Consider the following 20,881-nt stretch of genomic DNA (forward strand, 5'->3'; position numbering starts at 1 on the left):
TGCAAATAAAGATGGTATGTCCATGACTCTTTACTTTCTACCAGTATAAATCTTTTGGATGTGTTAATTGAGATATGAACTTTCATTTGTTATTTTGTCTCACCTTCTTTTACAACATCTTTGAAACTCAAAAGATATCATACAGTTTATTATTATCTAACTAACTGCATGCTTCATCTTAAATCATAATTGGGATTGGAGGGTGATGTTTCAAAGGACGGAACAATCTCTCTGCATGTATATGCCTATTGTCTTCAAATGTTTGGTCAAGCATTCCTGTATTACGTAAAAGTGGTTATTGGGGCAAGTCTTTGCTAGATCACCTTGAATCATAGCCTTAATCCTAACTATGGTTCTGTAACTGTAAACTTACAGCACTCAGCCTGAATTATAGCTGGCTGTTGCTCCATCTATGTCTATGTGTTAATGTCTGGTTGTTTCTTGTTAAGAAAATGAGTTGGACTATAACTTTATCCATCATATAAAGATATATATAAAAAAAAAGCTTTAGGAAATCTGAAATCATCTGTTCTTTTGCCGGTCATCTTAGATTTTAAAATGGATAATTTGGCAGCAAACATGTAGAATTGGGGGGATTCAAATATAGTATTCTTATGAATTAACTTAATTCCTTCTCCTTGTTCAGGAACACCATCATCATGTGTTGTTATCACGATGTTAGAGAGTTTTAGTCGTATAATGGCACATATAAGCCTAGGAATATGAAAGTATAACTGAGGACTTGTACTGTCAACAACTTTTAATGAATAAGGGGCATAATATAGTCCTATTAATTCCATTACTTATCATCTGCCTATTTTACTATCTTTTCTTTCTTAGATTTTCAATTCTCTATTACTTGTTTATTTTAAATACAAATGCAATGCACTAACTAAAACTCCTTAATCTGAGTTCACAAACTTATATAGACAATTAACAGGGTAGTCCTGCTGAGACTGCTTGAAACTTAAATTAAAGGCTGCATATCACATGTGATGCAAGTTCTTGACAGAAGATGTTAGTAAAATAAAAATTCGGCTCTGTAAGAGTCGCACTAACGAAGATATCTGCAAGTTCTGCTCTTTCTAATAATCAGATTTTGTGACTACTTTCTGACTGTTGGAAGTATCAAGCACGGCATGATTAGAAGTTAAACTGCATTTGGTGAACGTACATCATCGCATAATCTTAGCCTATATGTTATAGCTATATTGATGTACGGTATGCAAGTATTCTAAGGAGCTCTTTCAAGTGTCAAATCCTAGAGGAGAAATTCCCATTCTCTTCTATTTCAATTACAACTTTGTCTCTATATATCAACTTGAGTTTTGTTCTCTTTCTCTTTTATTGCACAGAGAAATAATAGTCATAGTACATGCATTTCTTTTTTTTTTTGAAATAGTACATGCATTTCTTGTAACAAGGCCAAAATTTTCTAACTGAAATAGGCTCAATCAATCTGGTCCGTTCAAATTATATTCTTCTAATGGTGGTGGGCTCTCATATAAATGTTGTAGGTGGTAGAAATTGGACAGTCATATGGAAATTTTGACAGCTTAGAAGGGCTTGGAACTGGAAGCATTACATCAAACATCATTTCAAGGTACAAGTCTTTGTTTAAGGAGTATTAGTATATTAATTAGACTTGTTTCTTGTTGGGTAGACTTTTTGTGTCTAAACATATTGCTGAAGTTGACATGTTGGAAATACGAGTTTGAAATATGAATAATGTGATTCTAAAATCATAAATAATATAATACTCCCTCCGTCCCCGATTGTTAGTCACTTTTGTCATTTTTGAGCACCCAAAATGTTAGTCACATTTGCTTTTTTCAAGTACCATTAATATTATTTTTTTACCAAAATTCTCTAACATTTGCAAAAATATTTGTGCAAATTTAACTTTCCAATGTAAATTTTTACTTTCCCATGTACTTTAATTACCTTTTCTCTCTACTTTTTTGCATACCCAATGTAAATTTACTTTTTCAATGTACCTTCTTTAATTCTCCTTAATTCCCCGTGATTTTTCTTCAAAAGTGACTATCAATCGGGGACGGAGGGAGTAAGATTTTGTCATCTCCATTAGGGAGATGAAAAAACATGGTTTTCATGATCCCATAGACATTAAAAAGGTATCTTGGATATCCTAAGTTAGAACATTATTATAGAATTATTCAATCACAGATTCATAGGCATCTACTTAAGTACCTTATAGTGTTGCCATGGAGTATATGTTTATAGGGTCTGATCGTAGGAGATAAATTATTGGGTTTATATAGGTGATGGTGTAATATTAACATCTTGGAATTTTGGGATTTAGGCTCTGACATTATTGTTGCTGTAGCTAAGTTTCCTTTTATATATTACTCCCTCCATCCCTTATTGATAGTCTCTTGTGGTCAATTTTAAGTCTCAAAATTATAGTCTAATTTGCTTTTTTCAAGTATCATTAATATCAATTTTTTTACCAAAATTCTCTCCAATTTGCAACAATATTTGTGTAAATTTTACTTCCTCCATGTAAATTTTGTTTTTTCATGTACTTTTATTACTTCATCTCTCTACTTTTTTGCATATCCAATGTAAAATTATTTTTTCAATATACTTTTACTACTTTTATTTATATTTATTAATTTCCGTGAAAATTGTCCGAGATTATCAATAAGGGACGGAGGGAGTATTGCACATAATTAATTTAATGATTGCTTGAAAATAAAAATTGCATTTATGTGTTGTACTCTAATTTTTTGTCTTGACTTTGGATCATGGGTCCAGCAAAGGTCCTAGTCAGCAAACAAATCCCAGAAACTTTTAGCTTTGAGCCGCCCTTTTATGGACATAATAATCATGGGATATTCATAAAATAAAATTGAATCTAGTCATTCATACTGTAGGAAGATCTGGTGGATTCCTTAGCATTTTATTTGATTGATTTCCTTTTTTTTTTTTTGAAAAATTAAGGAAATACAAATACTGTAAATATGTTAGATGGAAAGTAAATTTGATTGGTTCAGCCACTATATTTTCTTCCTTTGCTTGACTGGTTGTAAACTTGTAATTATCTTATTACAATACTGATCTCCATGCATTGAACTTTATTTCTTGTGTGAATACATACAACCAAAGGCGGCTTCTTACCCAATTTAGTCATGTAAAGGATAAAATCACAGGTCTTTTAGCAATTTTTTTAATCTCACTTTTCTCCACAAGTAACCAACCAATGGTCTATGTACATTCACATACTAAAACATATTCTCTTCGTTCCATAATACCTTATTTGTCTTGGGCACATTTGTCTACAAACAACTGATTTATGAATTTATTAAATAATTTACTAGCAAAAATTTCAAAGAATTGATATTTTGATAATATATGTCAAGAATAATAAAACAATTTTTTCATAATAATAGTTGTGGTTTATATGTTTCTGAAAAATATGGTCTAAGTAAGCACATGAATAGTATACTCGGAAAGGATAAGGTATTATGAACCAGAGCGAGTATTTAGACTAATTACTGTTAAACAAGCAAGCCATGATGCAGACTCAAAGTTTACAGGATACTTATTTTCTAAAAAAGAAAATAATCTGGTATAGTAGGAAATGACTTATAGGAAACAACTGGGAAAATATGTGGTTGGGACCAAAGATAATTTTCTCATTATTTTATATAATTGCCAGCCTAATAGTAATGACAGTAAAATTATATATTAGGCCTCCAACAACTATAAAAACATAGCACTACTAATTCTGACATGTTTTAATGAAAAAGGTACACTAATCTTAATTATTTTAAGTATATTATAGAGAAAGTCTGTTGTTTAAAATTATCATTAAATAAGAAGAGTTTGTCTTCTTATATTTTATGCTCTTATATATATTTGTATGTATTGTGAATGTCTTGTATGGGATCACTCAGAAAACACTTTTTGACTGCTGCTTTGTAATTTTCTCAGTTAGCCATGAGGTAAATTTTGAACAGCAGTTCACTCAGAAGATCAGATCAGATACAGGTCTTTCTTAGATCTTATAGCAGAAGTTTAATGCCTGAATTTGGTTTTTATAAAAAAAATTGCAAATTTACTGAATTTATAATTTGATGTAAATTATTGATTGACTTGTTGGAATCTCTTTGGTTTGTTAATTATTTTTATATTTTCTGATCCTGCAGATTCTGTCCTTGCTACCATTGTTGGAAAATTTGTTTAATGCTTCTTTTGCACTATTGGCTTCTGGGTTGTAGCTGGCAAATCCCAAAAGTGCTGCAATAATTAATGCCTTTTCTTCTAATTCCTGAAGTTTTAAAGGCAGAAGACATTAACTCTTGTAAGCAAAACAAGGTGTTGAGAAGTTTTTCTTTGGTGTAAGTGTATAACCAAAATAATGGAGAATAGATATTTGAGGCAATACAGAAGTGAAGAGTTCCAAGAAGAAGATGTGTGGGCAGTGGTCAAGGAGGAGAGCGAAACCGGCTTCAAGATTGGTGAATCTAACGGGTGTCCAAGAACTCCACACTCGTTCTCAAGACGCCTTCCTAGTGCAGCAAGAATGATTCCAGGATCTCAGAAACATCAGCACGTTGATAACAGCAAAAAGTTCGAACTGGTGCAGAGTTCAGCCCCTGTCAACGTTCCTGACTGGTCTAAAATCTATGGCAAAAGTCCAATAGAGAAGAATAATGGCAGCTGTTCTTCATTTCTTGATCGTAATCGTGATTGCAATGATTATTATATCGTACGTGATGCTGCAGGGAGTGATGAGGACGACGAGGATTATGAGAACGATAATGATGGTGATGGCGAATTGCCTCCACATGAATGGTTGGCTAAGAAGCTTGCTAGGAGTCAGATTTCTTCATTTTCTGTTTGTGAAGGTGTTGGGAGAACTCTGAAAGGGAGAGATCTCAGCAGGGTGAGGAATGCTATTTTGTCAAAAACTGGGTTTCTTTGATTTGTGTCAATATATGCACATCTTATGTATGCATGATGCATCAGGTATCTTGGGCTGTGTTTTTGTATAGTTGGGTAGAGTGTGATACATTTCTTTCTAGTTGACATCTATAAATTAAGTTGCAAATTTTGATTCGGTTCAAGAAAAAGTGCCGGTGTAGACAGTGTTGCATAATCTAGCATTCTACAACAGGATTTGTTATTGATATGTTAGTATATAGGCTTTAATTGTGAACATTTCTTAATAGTCGCGCATAATAGTTTGTAATGTCCAAAAAATTTTCACATTTTGTATATGGATTCTGGCTAAGTTTGCCTTGGTTTGCTTGGAATATTTTTTAATTTGTATAGTATAGAAATTCACTATTATAGCTTTGCTTTGGTCTGCTATGTTTTGGGGGCTTGGCCTCTATTTGATATTTTTGATAAAATGAGCGGTATATGTCAACCAATACGTGGAAGATGAGGAATATGTTTTTTTATAATTGAAAAATGAATGGGGTCATTGCAATTTACGAGGGTGAGTAAAATGACAGTAGATAAAAAAATTCTTGACTTGTTGACCTAAATTGAATTGATATTGAAATTTTTTGAGTTGACTCGAACTCACAAAAACAACTTGTAGCCAGACTTAGCTCAAGCTTCATAGCCTTAACATGAAAGTGTTCAACTTAATGTTTCTACCATGCTACGCATAATTAAACTCCAAGTACTATTTTTTTTATTTTTTGTTTTTAACAGCAGAAAGAAGATTTTATTTACTGCAGAAAGAAGATTTTATTTAGTTAGACAAATCATCAAGAACGCATTGATAAAAGGCTTTGGTCTGTAAACATGGCCGGCTAAGGACCTGTGCAAACAGGCCCTTAGCACAGGGCCCCAATATGTTTAGGGCCCCAAAATGTTCTGAAGCCCAGTGTAGATTGTTGATCTGATTCTTTCCGCCATGTACTCCTTGGTCTCCTCCAACTTCCATAATTAATTACTCCGCACTTGTTCATTTTTTTGTTTTTTAATTTACCAAAGTAATTAAATCACTTGACTTTGGTAATTGATACTCATTAATTTTGGTAATTAAAACACTTGACTTTGGTAATTGATACTTATTGAGTTATTTCTGTCTAATTTTTATGAGTTATATCTTATTTCTCCTATTTCCTCCCATGCTCCGAAATCCAAATGTATATGGTTCTTAATTTTTTTGTTCAAAGTAGTACCAAATTATCATTCAATCAATTGATTGCTGCCACCAAATCCAAACAAACGGAGCTTCATTTCGCTAGTTTTAGTTTTTTAAAGTTTTCTTTTTAACAAAAAAAAAAAAAAAAAAATCACCATTTGTTAATGAAGTGGTTGTCTTTGCGGGCTATGTGATTTGAGAAACTCGCGGTCGGTAGAGCCATGGAGGTTTGTTCTCTACTCTCTTGTGTCTATATAAATGGGATTTCAACTTTTCTATTCAACTTGGCTTGCTGATATATTTTTAATTAGTTGGACTAATATTGTTTTCAATTTAAATTATGACGTCTATTTTTATTATTATTTTTTTTAAACTGCACCTTCGTTTGCTATTTTGGGGAAATAGGCATAGCTAGCCTTTTTAATCTAGTTTTCATTTGTCTTTTTGGGGGTATTACTGGTTTTATTACTATGTTCTAAAGGCATCAAAATTCAAACACTAACATAAATTGAATGTAATTTTTAGTTTCAAGGAATGCATTACCAAATACGAAGTATTATTTAAATTGTCTCTGTCAAAAAAAAAAAAAAAAAAATACTACTGTAGTATCTTAAATTGAAAGTAATTTTAGGGGCCTCATTTTTATAATTGGCACAGGGCCTCCGAAATACTTGAGACGGCCTTGTCTGTAAACAACATAGTATAAAAGGCTTGTAAATTTAGAGTTGGGTATCATGCCATGCCGGGCCGTCCCGGTCTGTGCCTCACCATGCTAGGGGTGGCTCGTGTCATGCCGGGCTTGGGTGATGGCTGATGAGTCTGTTTTATACATATATTTAATCCTCGTTTCATGGTCATATTTGTGCTTATTTGAGCTCTACGGAGCTATTTTTATTACCAATATACGTTTTCTAGTGTTTTTGTAGAGTTGATATTATTTTGTAGGAATTTGCAGAATTGTTCCAGAGCTTATTAGACCACTACGAAAATATTGGAGTTTGATCGTATTTTATGTCCGTATTTTAATAGCCCAAGACCTAGTCAAAGGAGTTTGGTTTGGTAATTAAGGGCTCGATTGATGAAGAAGTCCAGGTTATTACAAGCTAGTACATGAATCAATTAAGTTAAGTATTGGGCTCAAAGAAATGGAAGATCGGTAGAGCTGCTGGGCGTGATTTTGCCGGGCCCAAGTGGGATACGCGTCCCTATACCTACAACCTAGTGTAGATAGTACTACCTACACCCCTACCAGGCTACCATATATATATGAACCAGATTTCCTCATTTCATAAACTTCTTTTATCATCTTTATTTTCTCTCTTTAAAACCATAATTCTTATTTTCTCTCTCTAAACATCCAGAGACCACAATTCTTTATCTTCTCTCTCCTCAATCAACCATGTACTTCTTGTGCTACTTCAAAAAAGTTGCAAACCGATTGTAATTCGTCATTGTTATTATCAATGTCACCGAAATTTTCTCACATTTTTCGCTGGAATCATCTCACAAGAAATATTACTGTCGAAAATATTGCCTTCTTCTTTTTTTTTTTTTCTCTAGATCTATAAAATATTGGTAAGAGTTTGTGACGTTACAATTTTTTTTAGAGTAATAATTATGGTTGGATTATGTTAGAGTTTTGAATTCTCTAGTGTTGTATTGAATTGATTTATGGTATGTTTTTAAATTATAAATTATTGGACTCAAAATGTTGAAATTTATGTAAACTGTTTTAATTTTCTGGATTAATTGAGTTATTTCGTAAGATTACTAAGAATTTAATTTTTCTTTTTGATAAATGCTCATTTGATAGATGTTCATTCACATTTAGATATATGTTCATTTATGATACTAATACTTTATCATTAACATGTTAATAGATGATAATTAGAATTTTATAAAAGGTTCATTTCTATATGCATCTTTAATTTTTGCCTGAATGTTTATTTAACATAATTTTATTTTATTTTATTTTTTATTTTTTATTGTTTTATTTTATTTTTATTTTTTTTACAGATTCGGTATATATGAGTTTGTGTGTGTGTATATATATATATATATATATATATATATATATATATATATATAAATAAAAGAATAAATGTTCATTTATAATCATTTTCATATTAATGTATGTATAATTAAATTTGATACATGTTCATTCCTTATAGATTATATATATGTTTATTCTCATATTAAAAGATGTTCATTTGTAATTTAATACCATATTTATTCTTATATTTAAACAAGTTCATTTAGTTTTATCCTTGTTCATTCTCACATTAAAATATATTTGTTTCGATATAAATACTTGTTTGTTACCATATTGAAAAATACTCAATTAAATTTTAATATATATTTGTTCATTCTTACTTGTAATGGAAGATGTTCATTTAACTTTAGTATTTGTTCATTTGTATATTGAAAGATGTTCATTTAGATATTAATAATTGTTCATTCTCATACTATGTTCATTTTTTGGTAATGTGTTCATTTTTGTATACGTAAATGTTTATTTAATCATCCTGTTTAGTTTATAGTGTGTTTGATTGTTACTAATATTTTATTTTAAAATATTTTGATATCTTATAACACAGGACAATGAAATAAAACAAAAGGTTGAAGAAGATCACATATATATTGAGAAAATGATAGGTGTCCAAGAAAACGCGCAACACCACAAGAGTAGAAGGGGTACAATTATTGTATAAAAAGGACGATGATTCTATATAAATTTTATTTATATCAAATGTATTAAATTAAAAATGATGTGTATAGTGTGTTTTAATTGTTACTTTATTAAATGCGTGATACATTGGATTAGGGGTGCAACAAGAAGGATATATTACGTAGTATTAGATGTATTTGATTTAAAACTAATAAGTATGTACAACTAAGAAGTATGTTCCTTTTTATATTTTAAAAATGCAAGCAAAATCTTGTGTAAATTAATAAAATAATAAAATATAATTGTAACAACACATTTTAAAATCACAAATACAAAAAAGAAATTAATTTGAATATTCCACTATGCATTGACACTATTGAGCATTTATGGATACAAAATTGAACATTTACTAATACAGAAATGAACATATTATAGATGACTTGAAATGAAAAAATAACAAAGTGACGTCATCGTGATGGGAGGGATTATTAAAAATTCAGAATTCTTTTTTACTGAAATTCTTAAATCGGTCCAAAGCAGTCCGGTTCGGGTTTTGGACCGATTCTTTTGGTCCAGTCCGGATTCGGTCCCACCTTAATCGGTCTTGTATTCGGTTCTTAAAATTCTAATTTTCGATCTACGATCCGGTTCGGTCTTGGATCGATGAACAGCCCTAACCACGGTTGCCTGAAATAAAAAAAATAAAAAAAAAACCCACCACCTTCCCGCCGGCCAGGGAAGGTGGTGGGTTGTCATAGAGGGGGGTGTGGTGAGTCGTCGGTCAAAAGGGGTTGTGGGTCGCCGGGAGGATGAAGGGATGGTGAAGTATTAAGGGTATGGTTGTCCATTCACATTGGCGGTGGTGATCATTTTTATTGGCGGTGTTTAGCAATCCACTTGTATATTTGTTATCTATCTAATTCGACCCAAAATCAGATCCAAATTTGAAACCAAACCCAAAGCTGACTGACCCGAATCACCAACTGAAAATTCAATGGTTTTGAACACGTAGTAATTTTTTGGGTTCTTTCAGAATTTCATAGAGGTGATGTAGAGAAAGAGCTACCGAAATCAAAACAGTTTTAGTAAGAGTTTCCAATTAAATCATACTCCCATCATACATTTGCAAAAGAATTCCATTGTTGAATCTGAAAGAAAAAACACAGAGAGAAAGATGTCGAAATTTCTTGGAAAGATAGCAGGGTTATTCAGCAAACGGACAATGGTGGGCATGGACAAAGCTGGGAATCGTTACTTCACTCGAAATGAATCCGTTGATGGAGTCAGTAAGTGGGTCTTTCTTCTTTCATTCCCCTTTTTACCATTTTGATTTTCTCTATCTTTTGGCCAATTTTTGATTAATTTAAAGAGTAGGTTGATTGTTTATCTGCTAAAAGTTGTATTTTTTGGGATATTTTCATGACCAAATTGCTTGTTTTGTATATATAATTACTGGGGTGTCTTTTATCTCATAGTTTTATATGAAATGATTAATAATGGGGATAGGATTTGTTGTTGGAAGTTTTATGATTAAAACTTATTAATGAGTTCTGGAGGAATTAATCAAAGAAAATTGGGTTTATGTAGAATTTGAAATTGGGTTTGAAAGCATACAGTGTGCATGCTGTTGGGTTGTTTTGGACATTGTAAAAACACTTTAGGAAAGCTTTTAAAAGAGGATGTGCATGTAGCTTTTTGAGCTCCTAATGTTTGGGATTATTGTGCTTACTAGAGAGCTGCTTAAAAATTTAGAGATGCCCTTCCTAATTGCAGTACAATCAGTTAGAATTTGGATTGATGGTTTCCCTTTGAACTATCTGGAGAAGTGGATAAGGAAAGCATTACACTGAACAATTGTAGGTTTCAGCCTCAGCAGGCGAATTGTTGGAGTATCATTCTGCAGAGATTAGCTGTTGTTAGTCATGGCAAACCAAAAAGCACCAACTTTGATGACTGATGAGTGTTTTGATTCCACATGTGGTCGTTGAGAAAAACCGCTTATTTTTGGGCTGGGGCCTTGTGGCTTTAACTACTTTCCCTATTAGTGTACCTAGTTGCTACACCAAAGATTTAAAGCAAGCAAAGCAAGTAACACTTTGTAGTTGGTTCCTACATCTTCGAGACTTCTACAGTCAGTCAACAGCAAAAAATTAACTTGAGGCTCAAGAAAAGGATCAGGTATTGATTATGGAGATCAATCTAAGGATCTTAGATTTTTTGGGTGAGGGAAGGGAGGTTCTCTATGTTGATTACTTGATTGTGTAAAAGAACGATGAGGTCATTGAGAATTTGAGATATCATATTCTTCTACTTATTGAACTGAACGTGTGTAATATTCTTAAATCAGCTAAAGCCGTCATGAGAAAAGAAACTTAATGAATTGATAAGCTAGTAATTTCCACTTGAAACTGTCTCCAAGTGTACACTGTGATTTGAAATGGTAATTCAAATTGTTAGCCATAGCCTTTGAGAACCTGTGCTTTTATGCAACCAAAATCTAATTCTAACACTGGTTACAATTAGAATAAAAGAAGCCTGTTGAGATTGCACAGTTGCCACAAACAATAGACACTAGAACTGAATGCTATAACTCACACTCGAGACAATTTGATCTTTAGTAGCATATATAGAACCAAAAACAACAATCTAGCACTAGCACAGACTAAAAGTTGTGTCGTAAGATATTGTTGGAAGATTAGATTTGGAAACTAGAAAAAGACTTTTAACTTTACTTGACTGACCTATGGAAAATCAGTTTCGGATGCTGTAACTGATGATTTAGAGATCCTTATGTAAGAGTATAAGACCTATTAAAAAATTGAACAGGCACTTGAGTGAAGCCTTGTCAAATGGTTCAAGTAGCATAGGTGACACCATAGCTGACATAAAAAGTTAAGTAGCCAAGTAATACTCCATAATTTGTTGCTCATATCTGTCTCAATTAATTAACTACTATAACTCATGTCACTGCTTTCTGTAAAATATTGGCAACGTGGCATTATGTGATGAATTGAATTTTCCGGCTTAATATTTCTGATTTAATAATGCAATAATAAAGATGAAAGCCTTAAGATTGATTGAAAATGGTGGAAGGGTTACAAAAGATTAGTTAATAGCTTAAGGCTATTACTCTCAAATAGGGAGTTTAGCTCACAACTCTCCAAAATGGCTTAGGCCATGACTCTCTCTATGTTTCCCTAATAAATTTCTGCCTATCTTCTTCTTTCTCTCCTCTCTTTATTTATACTAAGGCTAACAACTACTAACCTAATAATACTAGACTTCCCATATTGCCCATACTACATTTGATAACTACTAACATACTAAACTGCCCATTATACCCTCCCCTAAGTCAGTTCATTACACATTATTAGAGGAAAAACTATTGAAATATTTGCATTATAATTTCATTATTGCATTGATTTTAAGAAACTGCTTGTTTCTTCTTTGTTGAAAATTTAACTCAAACTTAGGGCTGGATAGTGAGAACAATCTGAGGATCAAAACTTGGGAATTATATAGAGCTACAAAATTGCTTTGGTCTAATTTAATGGTCAATGCTTCAATGTCACAGGGAATTGAATTTATATTGAAGTGTCTAATTTGACTAATTATCATAAGCTTAGACGATGTTGCTTGCATTCAGTTCAAATTTTATATGTAATTGGAGGTTATAATTCTTTCCTTACCTCATTATGTACACTAATATCTTTTGTTAATAAATAGTGAAGGAAAAGAGATGGGTGATATTTAAGGGAGAAGAAGATCCTACGTCAATTCCAGGTAAATTCCACTGAACAACAAGCAATCTTAAAGTTTTATTTGTACTAGTATGATTGTGTGAAGATGAAGTTTTCCAGGTATTGGTCAAATCTCACTATTTCATATCTTGGGACTAATTTTATTGAATATGTAATTTGTTGCTATGCTCTTTTTCCTTTTTGGACGGTTCCTTATGATGATTCATGTTAGCCAACCCCAAATCATTTTGAGACTAAGGCTTTGTTGTTGTTTGTCTACCATGTAATCTCTTTCTTTCTTGGATCATGCATCTATTACCCAAACTGAGTGCCATTGAACATGATTACTGCAGTTGAATGGATATGTTGGCTTAACGGACAACGCAAAAAATCTCCAACTCCAGAGGTATAGTAGAGCATCTGCCTCCACCTATTTCTTATGGGTCTTAATTTCATTATCTGACAAACTTCTTAAAATACTTGAAGCAGGGTAGGAATCTTTTGATGGCACAGCAGTGTATAATTTGAATTTAGCTTGCGTTCTTTATATTATTCTATGTTATTGAAAAATGATTGCTCTTGCTGTCTGTTCTTAAAGCATGCAACCTTTATCTCTTAAATTCTCTTCCACGTTTTTTTATTTTGGTTTCAGACCCCCACGTCATGTATACCAATATATCATCAAATGGTACCTTCATTTGACTCCTTTTTAAAGAAAGTATCCTTCAGGTCTAATGATCCCTAAAACAATTTTATTTGTTATTCATTTTTATTTCGAGGATACATTTTAAAGAAAGTATCCTTCAGGTCTAATGGATATGTCAGATTTTTAATGTATTATAATTTCTATGTATAATGGACCTTACTTTTGACACAGGACATATATAGTTTACTTTGATGGAATTCAGTACTACTAATTTACAATAGTGAGGGTTTTGTGAAAGAAGGCTATACTGCATGAGATATTATTACATAGTTCATGAGTTTCATGACTATCACCTCTCTACGGTCCTGGTCACTACTCTCTTGGATTTATAATTGATTGTAATATTTGTAATTTTGTAATACAACATATTGGAGATTTCTCTAGCCATGCTAACAAAACATTAGGAAGCGTGAACTATCTTTCCTATTTGGAATTAGACCATCCTAAATTTTTATTTATTCATATATGCAGACCATGATTAATGTGATTGTGGTGGGTATTATATATTACATGTCTTTTATTATTGGTGCCAAGCATAGCATGAGAGTGAGTGACACTTGGTTTTACTTGATCCCATGGGTATCTTTGTTTATGTCTTTATGACCCTCCTTGATACACAAGAGACTCTTGATTTTATGCTATTATATTTCTACATTTCATACAACAAGTGTTATGACTGTTGACTCTATCTTGATTAGGCAGGAGAGTTTCAAATAGTGCATGATATCTATATCTGATGGCTTAATGGTTGAAAACTACCATGTGGTTCCGAACTAAGTGCTTTGGTGGTATGGGCATCAAATGTGGTGAATGCGCGACACACACTACCCTTGTCATGTGTGCATGTCCATGGCTGCTCACATGTTTGATGCACATGCTGGCGGGAGCACTGCACTCCAGGAACAGGCATGTGCACTTCTAATTGCCTAGTTGTAGAGGGATACATTAGAATTGGAGCTTCATTTATTACTTGTGGAGAACCTTAACTTTAACCAAGAATGTAAAAATTTTTGTTGATCAACCTTTTTACTATTGATTTTGCATCAATCCTATTTCTCATATGATGCTTATTTTGTTTTGTCCCCTTTGGTGATTTCTTGATGGTTAATTTGATACCATGCTGGATACTCTGCAGGAGATGGCTGAACTTGAGGCCAAGCGTGAATTTGTTAGACAAAACGTGATGCGTATGTTATTTTTTCTTACTCCATTTTGCTTTTGCATATTGTTCCTACTTTCTCTGCTACTCCGCTGAGTACTTGATTCTTTGTACAAAATAAATCAAGCTTTTAATTCCCTTATAAGTATTAAAGTTCCAGCATTATATAGCGGTAGTACCAGAATAAATTTTATACTTTTCTCATGTCTTCCCTCTTTCTAATTTTTGTTCAAGGATTTCTGGTAGAAGCTAAGCTAAGGTGTTGAAAGCTATAAAGTAAGCATGAAACTAATGTAGATCAATTACAATTGGGTTAACCTTGTCTGTTTACAATGTTTAGGCTGTATACATCTTGACCTGGTCTGTTACGATAGTTGCACTATTGCTGCTGTTGTTAGATATTTGTAATTGAAAATGTCATCAGGTGGTATGTTTCTCAGTATTCTCACCATGTAGTACGTTCTTAACTTACTAAATTTTGAGAAAAAGAAAATGTTCCGTCTTTTGTAAAATATGCTTTGCTCGCTTAATTTTCTACTCTTTCTTGGTTTCATCTTCAATAAGCATTCATCATTTTCATTTTTCTGGGCAAATGAACACTGGAATCTCCCTTGGAATATTTGTTTGTTTTTACATATTTTGTAAGACTTCTAATTTTTAATGTGCTAATGAACCTCCATATAATCATTTCTACCCTAGAAAGGTAGAGATTGAACCTAATACTTCTTGTAAGAATAATCTTGGGGTTGTGTTTAGGAATAAGATCCTATGGCTTCTCTGTTATTGCAAGAATTAAGCTGTATATCTGACCTGCCCTACCCTCAGCAAGAGTTTCTAAAAGGCCATGGGTCAACTATTTTGTTGATTACTAAATATTTTGTCTGGCACTTCTTTTTCCATTTGTAGCTCCTCTAAAGAAGGTAGCTCTAGGCAAAGTGTTTTTTTTTTTTTTTTTTTTCCCTTTTATCTTTTTCTTTCACTTCAGGTTTTGCTTCTCGTATTTCTGATTGCATGATCATCATGGAAGAGTTTTGGCCATTAAGTTGCCTAAAGATTTTCTCTTTATCACTTATTGTGTGTCTTTAACCCTTTCAGCTTAAAGATCATTCTTTTACCCTCCTTCCCCTTTGTTTGAAGCTCTCTCTTCTTTCTGACATACACTTGGAATTTTAGTGAGTGTATTCTTGATTCTCTATGAGAATGTTGTTGTCTCTTTTGTTTTCTTAATCTCTGTCCACAAAATTAATACCAGGCTACTGGCCTGAAGCTAATGATGATATCCTTTCCATGGTAGAACAGATTCATCTACTATCCTAATTTTTTACATCATCTCCAATAGAATTTTCTGTGGTTGATAATATCAACTACTTTAACTGCACTTTTTTAAATGATGGCAAACCATCATGGATGCTTTCCTTATCCCCTATAAAATTGCATAATTTTATAAATTTTTAGATGAAATCTAATGTTATTCTTTGTAATATGATGGATTTGCAGTCTGATAGCCATGCAATAATGCAAACTTGTTGCTGATGTACTTAAAAAAAATAGGTTTTGTGATGTTAAACTGTAAAGGTTGCTTATTAGATTATTTATGATGCCTAAATACATGTTAATAGGTTCATCCTAATGATGAGGCTGATTTCCTGCCTTCTTTGAAATCTTCTACTACGTAGTGAATAGCATTCTTGCTTACAATTATTTTTTCTCCTGTTTGTTTAACATCGAGATTGTGTCCTGTAGTATGCAGTATACATGTATTGCTCTGATTTTTCCGCAAAGGATTCATATATCTATTTCTTCATAAAGGTTTAAAGAAAGAAGAAGAAGAAAGAAGAGCTATTCAGGGCAGTACCCTCCATGCCAAGATAGCTGGTAGGTAGCAGAAGCATAAAAACACCATGTTGTCAATTTCATATTTTTGAAAGCATGTTGTCAATTTCATTATGGTGGGATGTAACTGTTATATTTTATTTTATGCAGGCAATGTTGGAGGCCCAGATTTACAGAGTTACCTGCGGCAATTACAGGGTTCAGAAGGTATAATGTGGGTTCTTTAATGTATACAATTTTTCTGTCACCCTGGTGGACCACAATTGAAAATATTTAATTACCTTGGCTGATTATGTAGGAAACAGCCTTATATCTTCTAAAAATTGCTAAGAAGTGGCATATTTCTTCTAACCAAAAATACGAGTCCCTTCTTTTGAAATAAAACACAGCAAACTCTCACCGAGACTAGATTGTCTCATCCCGAGGAACCTTGTTCAGTGCATATAATGACAACATTTGCTATTACAAATTCTACCCCTCTTCTTCTTCTTCTTCTTCTTCTTCTTCTCTCTCTCTCTCTCTCTCTCTCTTCCCCCCCCCCCCCCCCCCTCTATACTCACTTTCTGATTATGGATGTTTTTTTGTTCTACTCACAAGCTTTATTCTTATTTTGGCATACTCTACTTTATCTTACATCCACCCATCTTTTTACACTCACTCGTGTTTTTTCTTACATCACTCACTTTTTCATTTTTTTCCTTAAGCTACGTATCTATATTGACTCGAACAGAAAAGGGAGAAAATAAAACGGAGGTAGTGTTACATTCATAATTGTAAGATATGAATATCCAGGATTACCTTGTCTGCAGTAAATACTTCTACTCTTGGGTCACTTGCCTTTTATCTGCATGGCCATCAATTCATATTGATCATATGACCAACACATTTGTGTCTTATGTTGCCTCTAAGTTCTGCCAGTTTCTGCTTCAAGACTGCTCAGAAGTCAGAATGCAACTTTTTGAAAATTTTCAATCAATCAAAGCCTTAATCCCATAAGTGGGGTCGGCTACATGAACCAAAAATGATTATTCTGTATAGTCATCCACAAAAAACATGAAGCATGAAAATTTTTAAGACTTTTTTTTTCTCTTTGCCTGGTTCATCTGGAAGTGTGTATATATTTGATAAACATGATGATTCCATTTGCATTCGTCTGTAGTTGTCCTTGAAATCCTTCTTGTGTGTTTAGTTTTAGTCAAGCAATCATTAAGCCTTAACTCATCGTATGCAATTTCCTTTTTAACTATTTGCCAATAGTAAGCGCGGGGAATTCCACCTGGTTTTTGTGCTTGGAGTAAGTTTAAGTCTCCTTTGGTGGGTTGGGCAGAACTATTGGGGACTTTTGAGTATGACAGATTTTACACTTTTACCTTTTTGAATGATGAGATTATCTGATTTAAAATTGGCATATACTAGGAGCATAAAAATATAGATAGGTTTGACCTTAACTGCATTGAATGTGGCATACCATTTTAGACATTGCTCTTCTCAGCATAATAAAAAAAAGTTTCAAATAAGGGCCAACAGGTTCTGATCTAGGCTATGATCTACAGTTAAGACAAGTTCAGATAAAGGTCATTAAATTAAGATAAGGAGTTTGTGGTGAAATGAATAGTGTCTACTCCCATTCTTTTTATAGTTTTCATGTATCATTACTAACATATATTACCTTGAAATCCAGCCTTCTTTCTTTGTTAGCTCCATCCATACCTTGAGGTCTGCATCTGATATTTCTTAACAGATCATTTTCTTTGCACATTTACAGGATCTGAAACTCAGGAACCATCTGGCAATTTGAGGTGAGTTATTAAATTATTATGTGATTTTGAAAATAGTTCTTGCATACTTTCTCCATTTTTTTAATTGTTGCAACATTTCGTTTTATTGGAAGTACCTTAGTAAGTGCAACATCACTAATTTTGGCAATGTTTTCTTCCTATTTCTCCTTATCACATGGGACCACCAATTTATCGCTCTTTACCTCTCTACTGTCTAAAAAAGTGTACACCCCCTACATTTTGCACTCATAAAAAACAGAGAGTTTTTAAATTAAGGGGAAAGTGGAAATGTAATTCTCCAAGCTACTCCCTTCTCATTTTGCACTCATTGTTGCGATTGTGAATTTATGATATGACTTGATGTTAATGCTTGAAGTCTAGCTGGAATGAAAATTCTGATCTTCTGCTGCTTTCAGTAAAATAATCGGCTAAACAAAGATTTGTTGCATATATATATTTATTGAAAAAGTTAATGAAGAATGATTCTAACTGCTATAGTCACCCAATTATGGCAAAGCTTGTTCCTTGTGCATTCAGTCTCTTCTTTACATTGTATTTTTTGAAATCTCTTCTTAGTATTTAGTTACTAGTAATACTTATGGTCTTATGTTGTGTTGTTTTCCCATTTTCAGACTCTTATTTGTTTCATCTCACAATCTTTCTTCTTTCTTCTCATTTCTATATGGAATCATGGAAATGAGCTTTGTAAGTAGTGTGTGTGTCTGTGTGTTTGTGTGATTGTTACGTGAACTTTTGTCTTGGTAATGTAACTCGCAGCAGTAAAGTTTATGCTTTTAAAATATATAGTACTATTATTAAAAGTTCAAGTTGTTAGATATGCTTTTATCTTGTCAACGAGTAGCTTACTCTTGGCTGTGGGACTGGGATCTACTGGTGTCTATGAGATCCTACATGTAATTTAAACTCGCTGCTTTGGTGCATCCAAACAGTCAAACACCATGACCTTAATGAGCTCTTTTTATGTTTTGCAGTGAATCTGAGACAGAGAAAGTAAAAACAGACTCACCTCAGGAAACATTGGAACCAAGGTATTCTAAACTCATTTTATTGTTTGTTGATTACTTGTTTAGTGGCTATGTTTGTCTAATGACAGTCTAAACTGGGATTGCCTTCTAACCAGAGTATAAAGGAGAGTTTATATGGGTATATAATCAATTACTTATTCATTATTGTGATATCCAAATTTTCAGGACCACGGAGCCAACAGGGTCAGGTCCTTCTTTCAAGCCTGGAACATGGCAGCCACCATCGTAGTAGCCAATTTGGTGTATTTCTTGAGCATCATGTCAACTGCGCAGCTCGAATCTAATAATTTGATGAAGTTGATGGTCACATGCTTCATTCATGTCATTAAATCAGTCCTCTTTTTTTTTCTTTCTTTTCATCTTTTTCTACCTAGATAGTAGATTTCTCATACTTTTACAAATGCAGTTTGCAGATGGAAATGTATAGCTGTGTAAGGTGGGGTTAAGGGCTGAAGGCTGGAATAAGACAATGAATTATAGGTTTTGTTTGTTTTTTTAAATCTTCTTCATTGTCATGAAATTTTGTCCTGTTCAATGTAAAACTATATAATTATGTCTAAAATGTAAAATGTTTACCTCTTCTTGCATAGAGGACACTGTTTTATGATAAGAGAAATAATTTTGTTTTTCTAACCGTACTTTAATGTTTTATTCAATTGATCTTTAACTTGTTCCAAATTTGGAGAACATAAGAACTGCACTCGCCTATTACCCGTCTACCCGCCCATTTACCCACCTACCCGCCTAGTTATCTGCCTACCCGTCCAGTTACCTACCAACTTATTACTACTTTTATTTTTTTTTATCACAAATTGATTATTACCTTGTATAATATTCTATTAAATTATGTATTTACAGTGATTTAGATATGGCAAAATGACATTTTTATAGAAAATTTATACTACTTCTGATTTTTTTGATTGCAACTTTGGAATATTTTATATCACTCAAATAATACCCCAAAGTTGCAACTAAAAAAAATCAGAAGTAGCATAAAAAATGTTATTAGGTTGGTGGATATCCACGTGGGTGGTGGATCTAGGTTTCTACCCGCTTAGGTGAGTGTGGGTGTTAAAATTATACTCGCCGCGGTTAGTGGGTAGGTGACTGGTATAAATTTTTTTTGGCGGGTGCGGGTATGGGGGAGGGGTACCCGCACCGCCGAATTGTCATCCCTAGTAATCATCGTTGTGCGGAAATGGTTTGGGGAGTGATGGAAATGGTTTGGGGAGTGATGAAAAGTTGAAAAGATTATCCATCAAAAGACACCTAATGATGGATAAATTAATCTTTTCTAAATTCCAATCCAATAAGTTATTAGTTACAAGTATTACTAGTATATTTGAAGTTTAAGCATATCCCTATCTGTATCACAAGACTTTTGGCTGTATTTATTTAATTAGTGTGAAAGACTTCCTACAAAATTGGTATTCTTTGTAAAGTACGAAGTATATTATTTGCATTGATGATTAGAAGTAGAATAATATTTGATACAAAGTTGACCTAGATTTAATGAAGGATTAGAGCTTTTTTTTTTTTTTTGGAAAGTAGATAGATGAGGATAAACAACATGTCTTACACAATTTTATACTCCCTCCGTTTTAATATGATAGTCCCATATGCAATCAATTACATAAAATAAGAAATGAAGAATATTTGGAATCTAACATTAAAGTCAAAAACAATTCATAAATAGTTTTGCCTTATTTAAATTTTTTTGATTTTTTTAGAAAACCGTCAAACATAATTGCATAATTCAAGGGAATAATTTCTTTACTTAGAGTCATGTCATCAACTCACAATTAATGAATTTAACCAATT

General features: G+C 32.9%; 2 protein-coding genes across 3 annotated transcripts; both read left to right on the plus strand.

Moving 5' to 3' along the window:
- Window positions 1-1,554: 1,554 nt before the first annotated feature.
- Window positions 1,555-5,284, plus strand: LOC145576893 (protein S40-4-like). Of its 2 annotated transcripts, XM_081634591.1 has the most exons (3): window positions 1,555-1,603; window positions 3,958-4,014; window positions 4,173-5,284. In XM_081634591.1, the coding sequence occupies exon 3, from the start codon at window positions 4,385-4,387 to the stop codon at window positions 4,949-4,951; it is 567 nt and encodes a 188-aa protein (XP_081490717.1). In that variant the 5' UTR covers window positions 1,555-1,603; window positions 3,958-4,014; window positions 4,173-4,384; the 3' UTR covers window positions 4,952-5,284. The 2 variants fall into 2 exon arrangements, with proteins under 2 accessions (XP_081490717.1, XP_081490718.1); XM_081634592.1 differs by lacking the exon at window positions 1,555-1,603 and having other exon boundaries at window positions 3,649-3,968.
- A 4,482-nt stretch (window positions 5,285-9,766) lies between these two features.
- LOC145576894 (uncharacterized) lies at window positions 9,767-19,693 on the plus strand. Its single transcript, XM_081634593.1, has 9 exons — window positions 9,767-10,084; window positions 12,525-12,581; window positions 12,892-12,944; window positions 14,380-14,431; window positions 16,213-16,278; window positions 16,387-16,443; window positions 18,002-18,035; window positions 19,007-19,063; window positions 19,226-19,693. The coding sequence occupies exons 1-9, from the start codon at window positions 9,973-9,975 to the stop codon at window positions 19,287-19,289; spliced, it is 552 nt and encodes a 183-aa protein (XP_081490719.1). The 5' UTR covers window positions 9,767-9,972; the 3' UTR covers window positions 19,290-19,693.
- Window positions 19,694-20,881: the final 1,188 nt, after the last annotated feature.

Source organism: Chenopodium album, chromosome 13, assembly GCF_948465745.1.
Source record: "Chenopodium album chromosome 13, dcCheAlbu1.1, whole genome shotgun sequence".
Lineage (NCBI taxonomy): Eukaryota > Viridiplantae > Streptophyta > Magnoliopsida > Caryophyllales > Amaranthaceae > Chenopodium > Chenopodium album.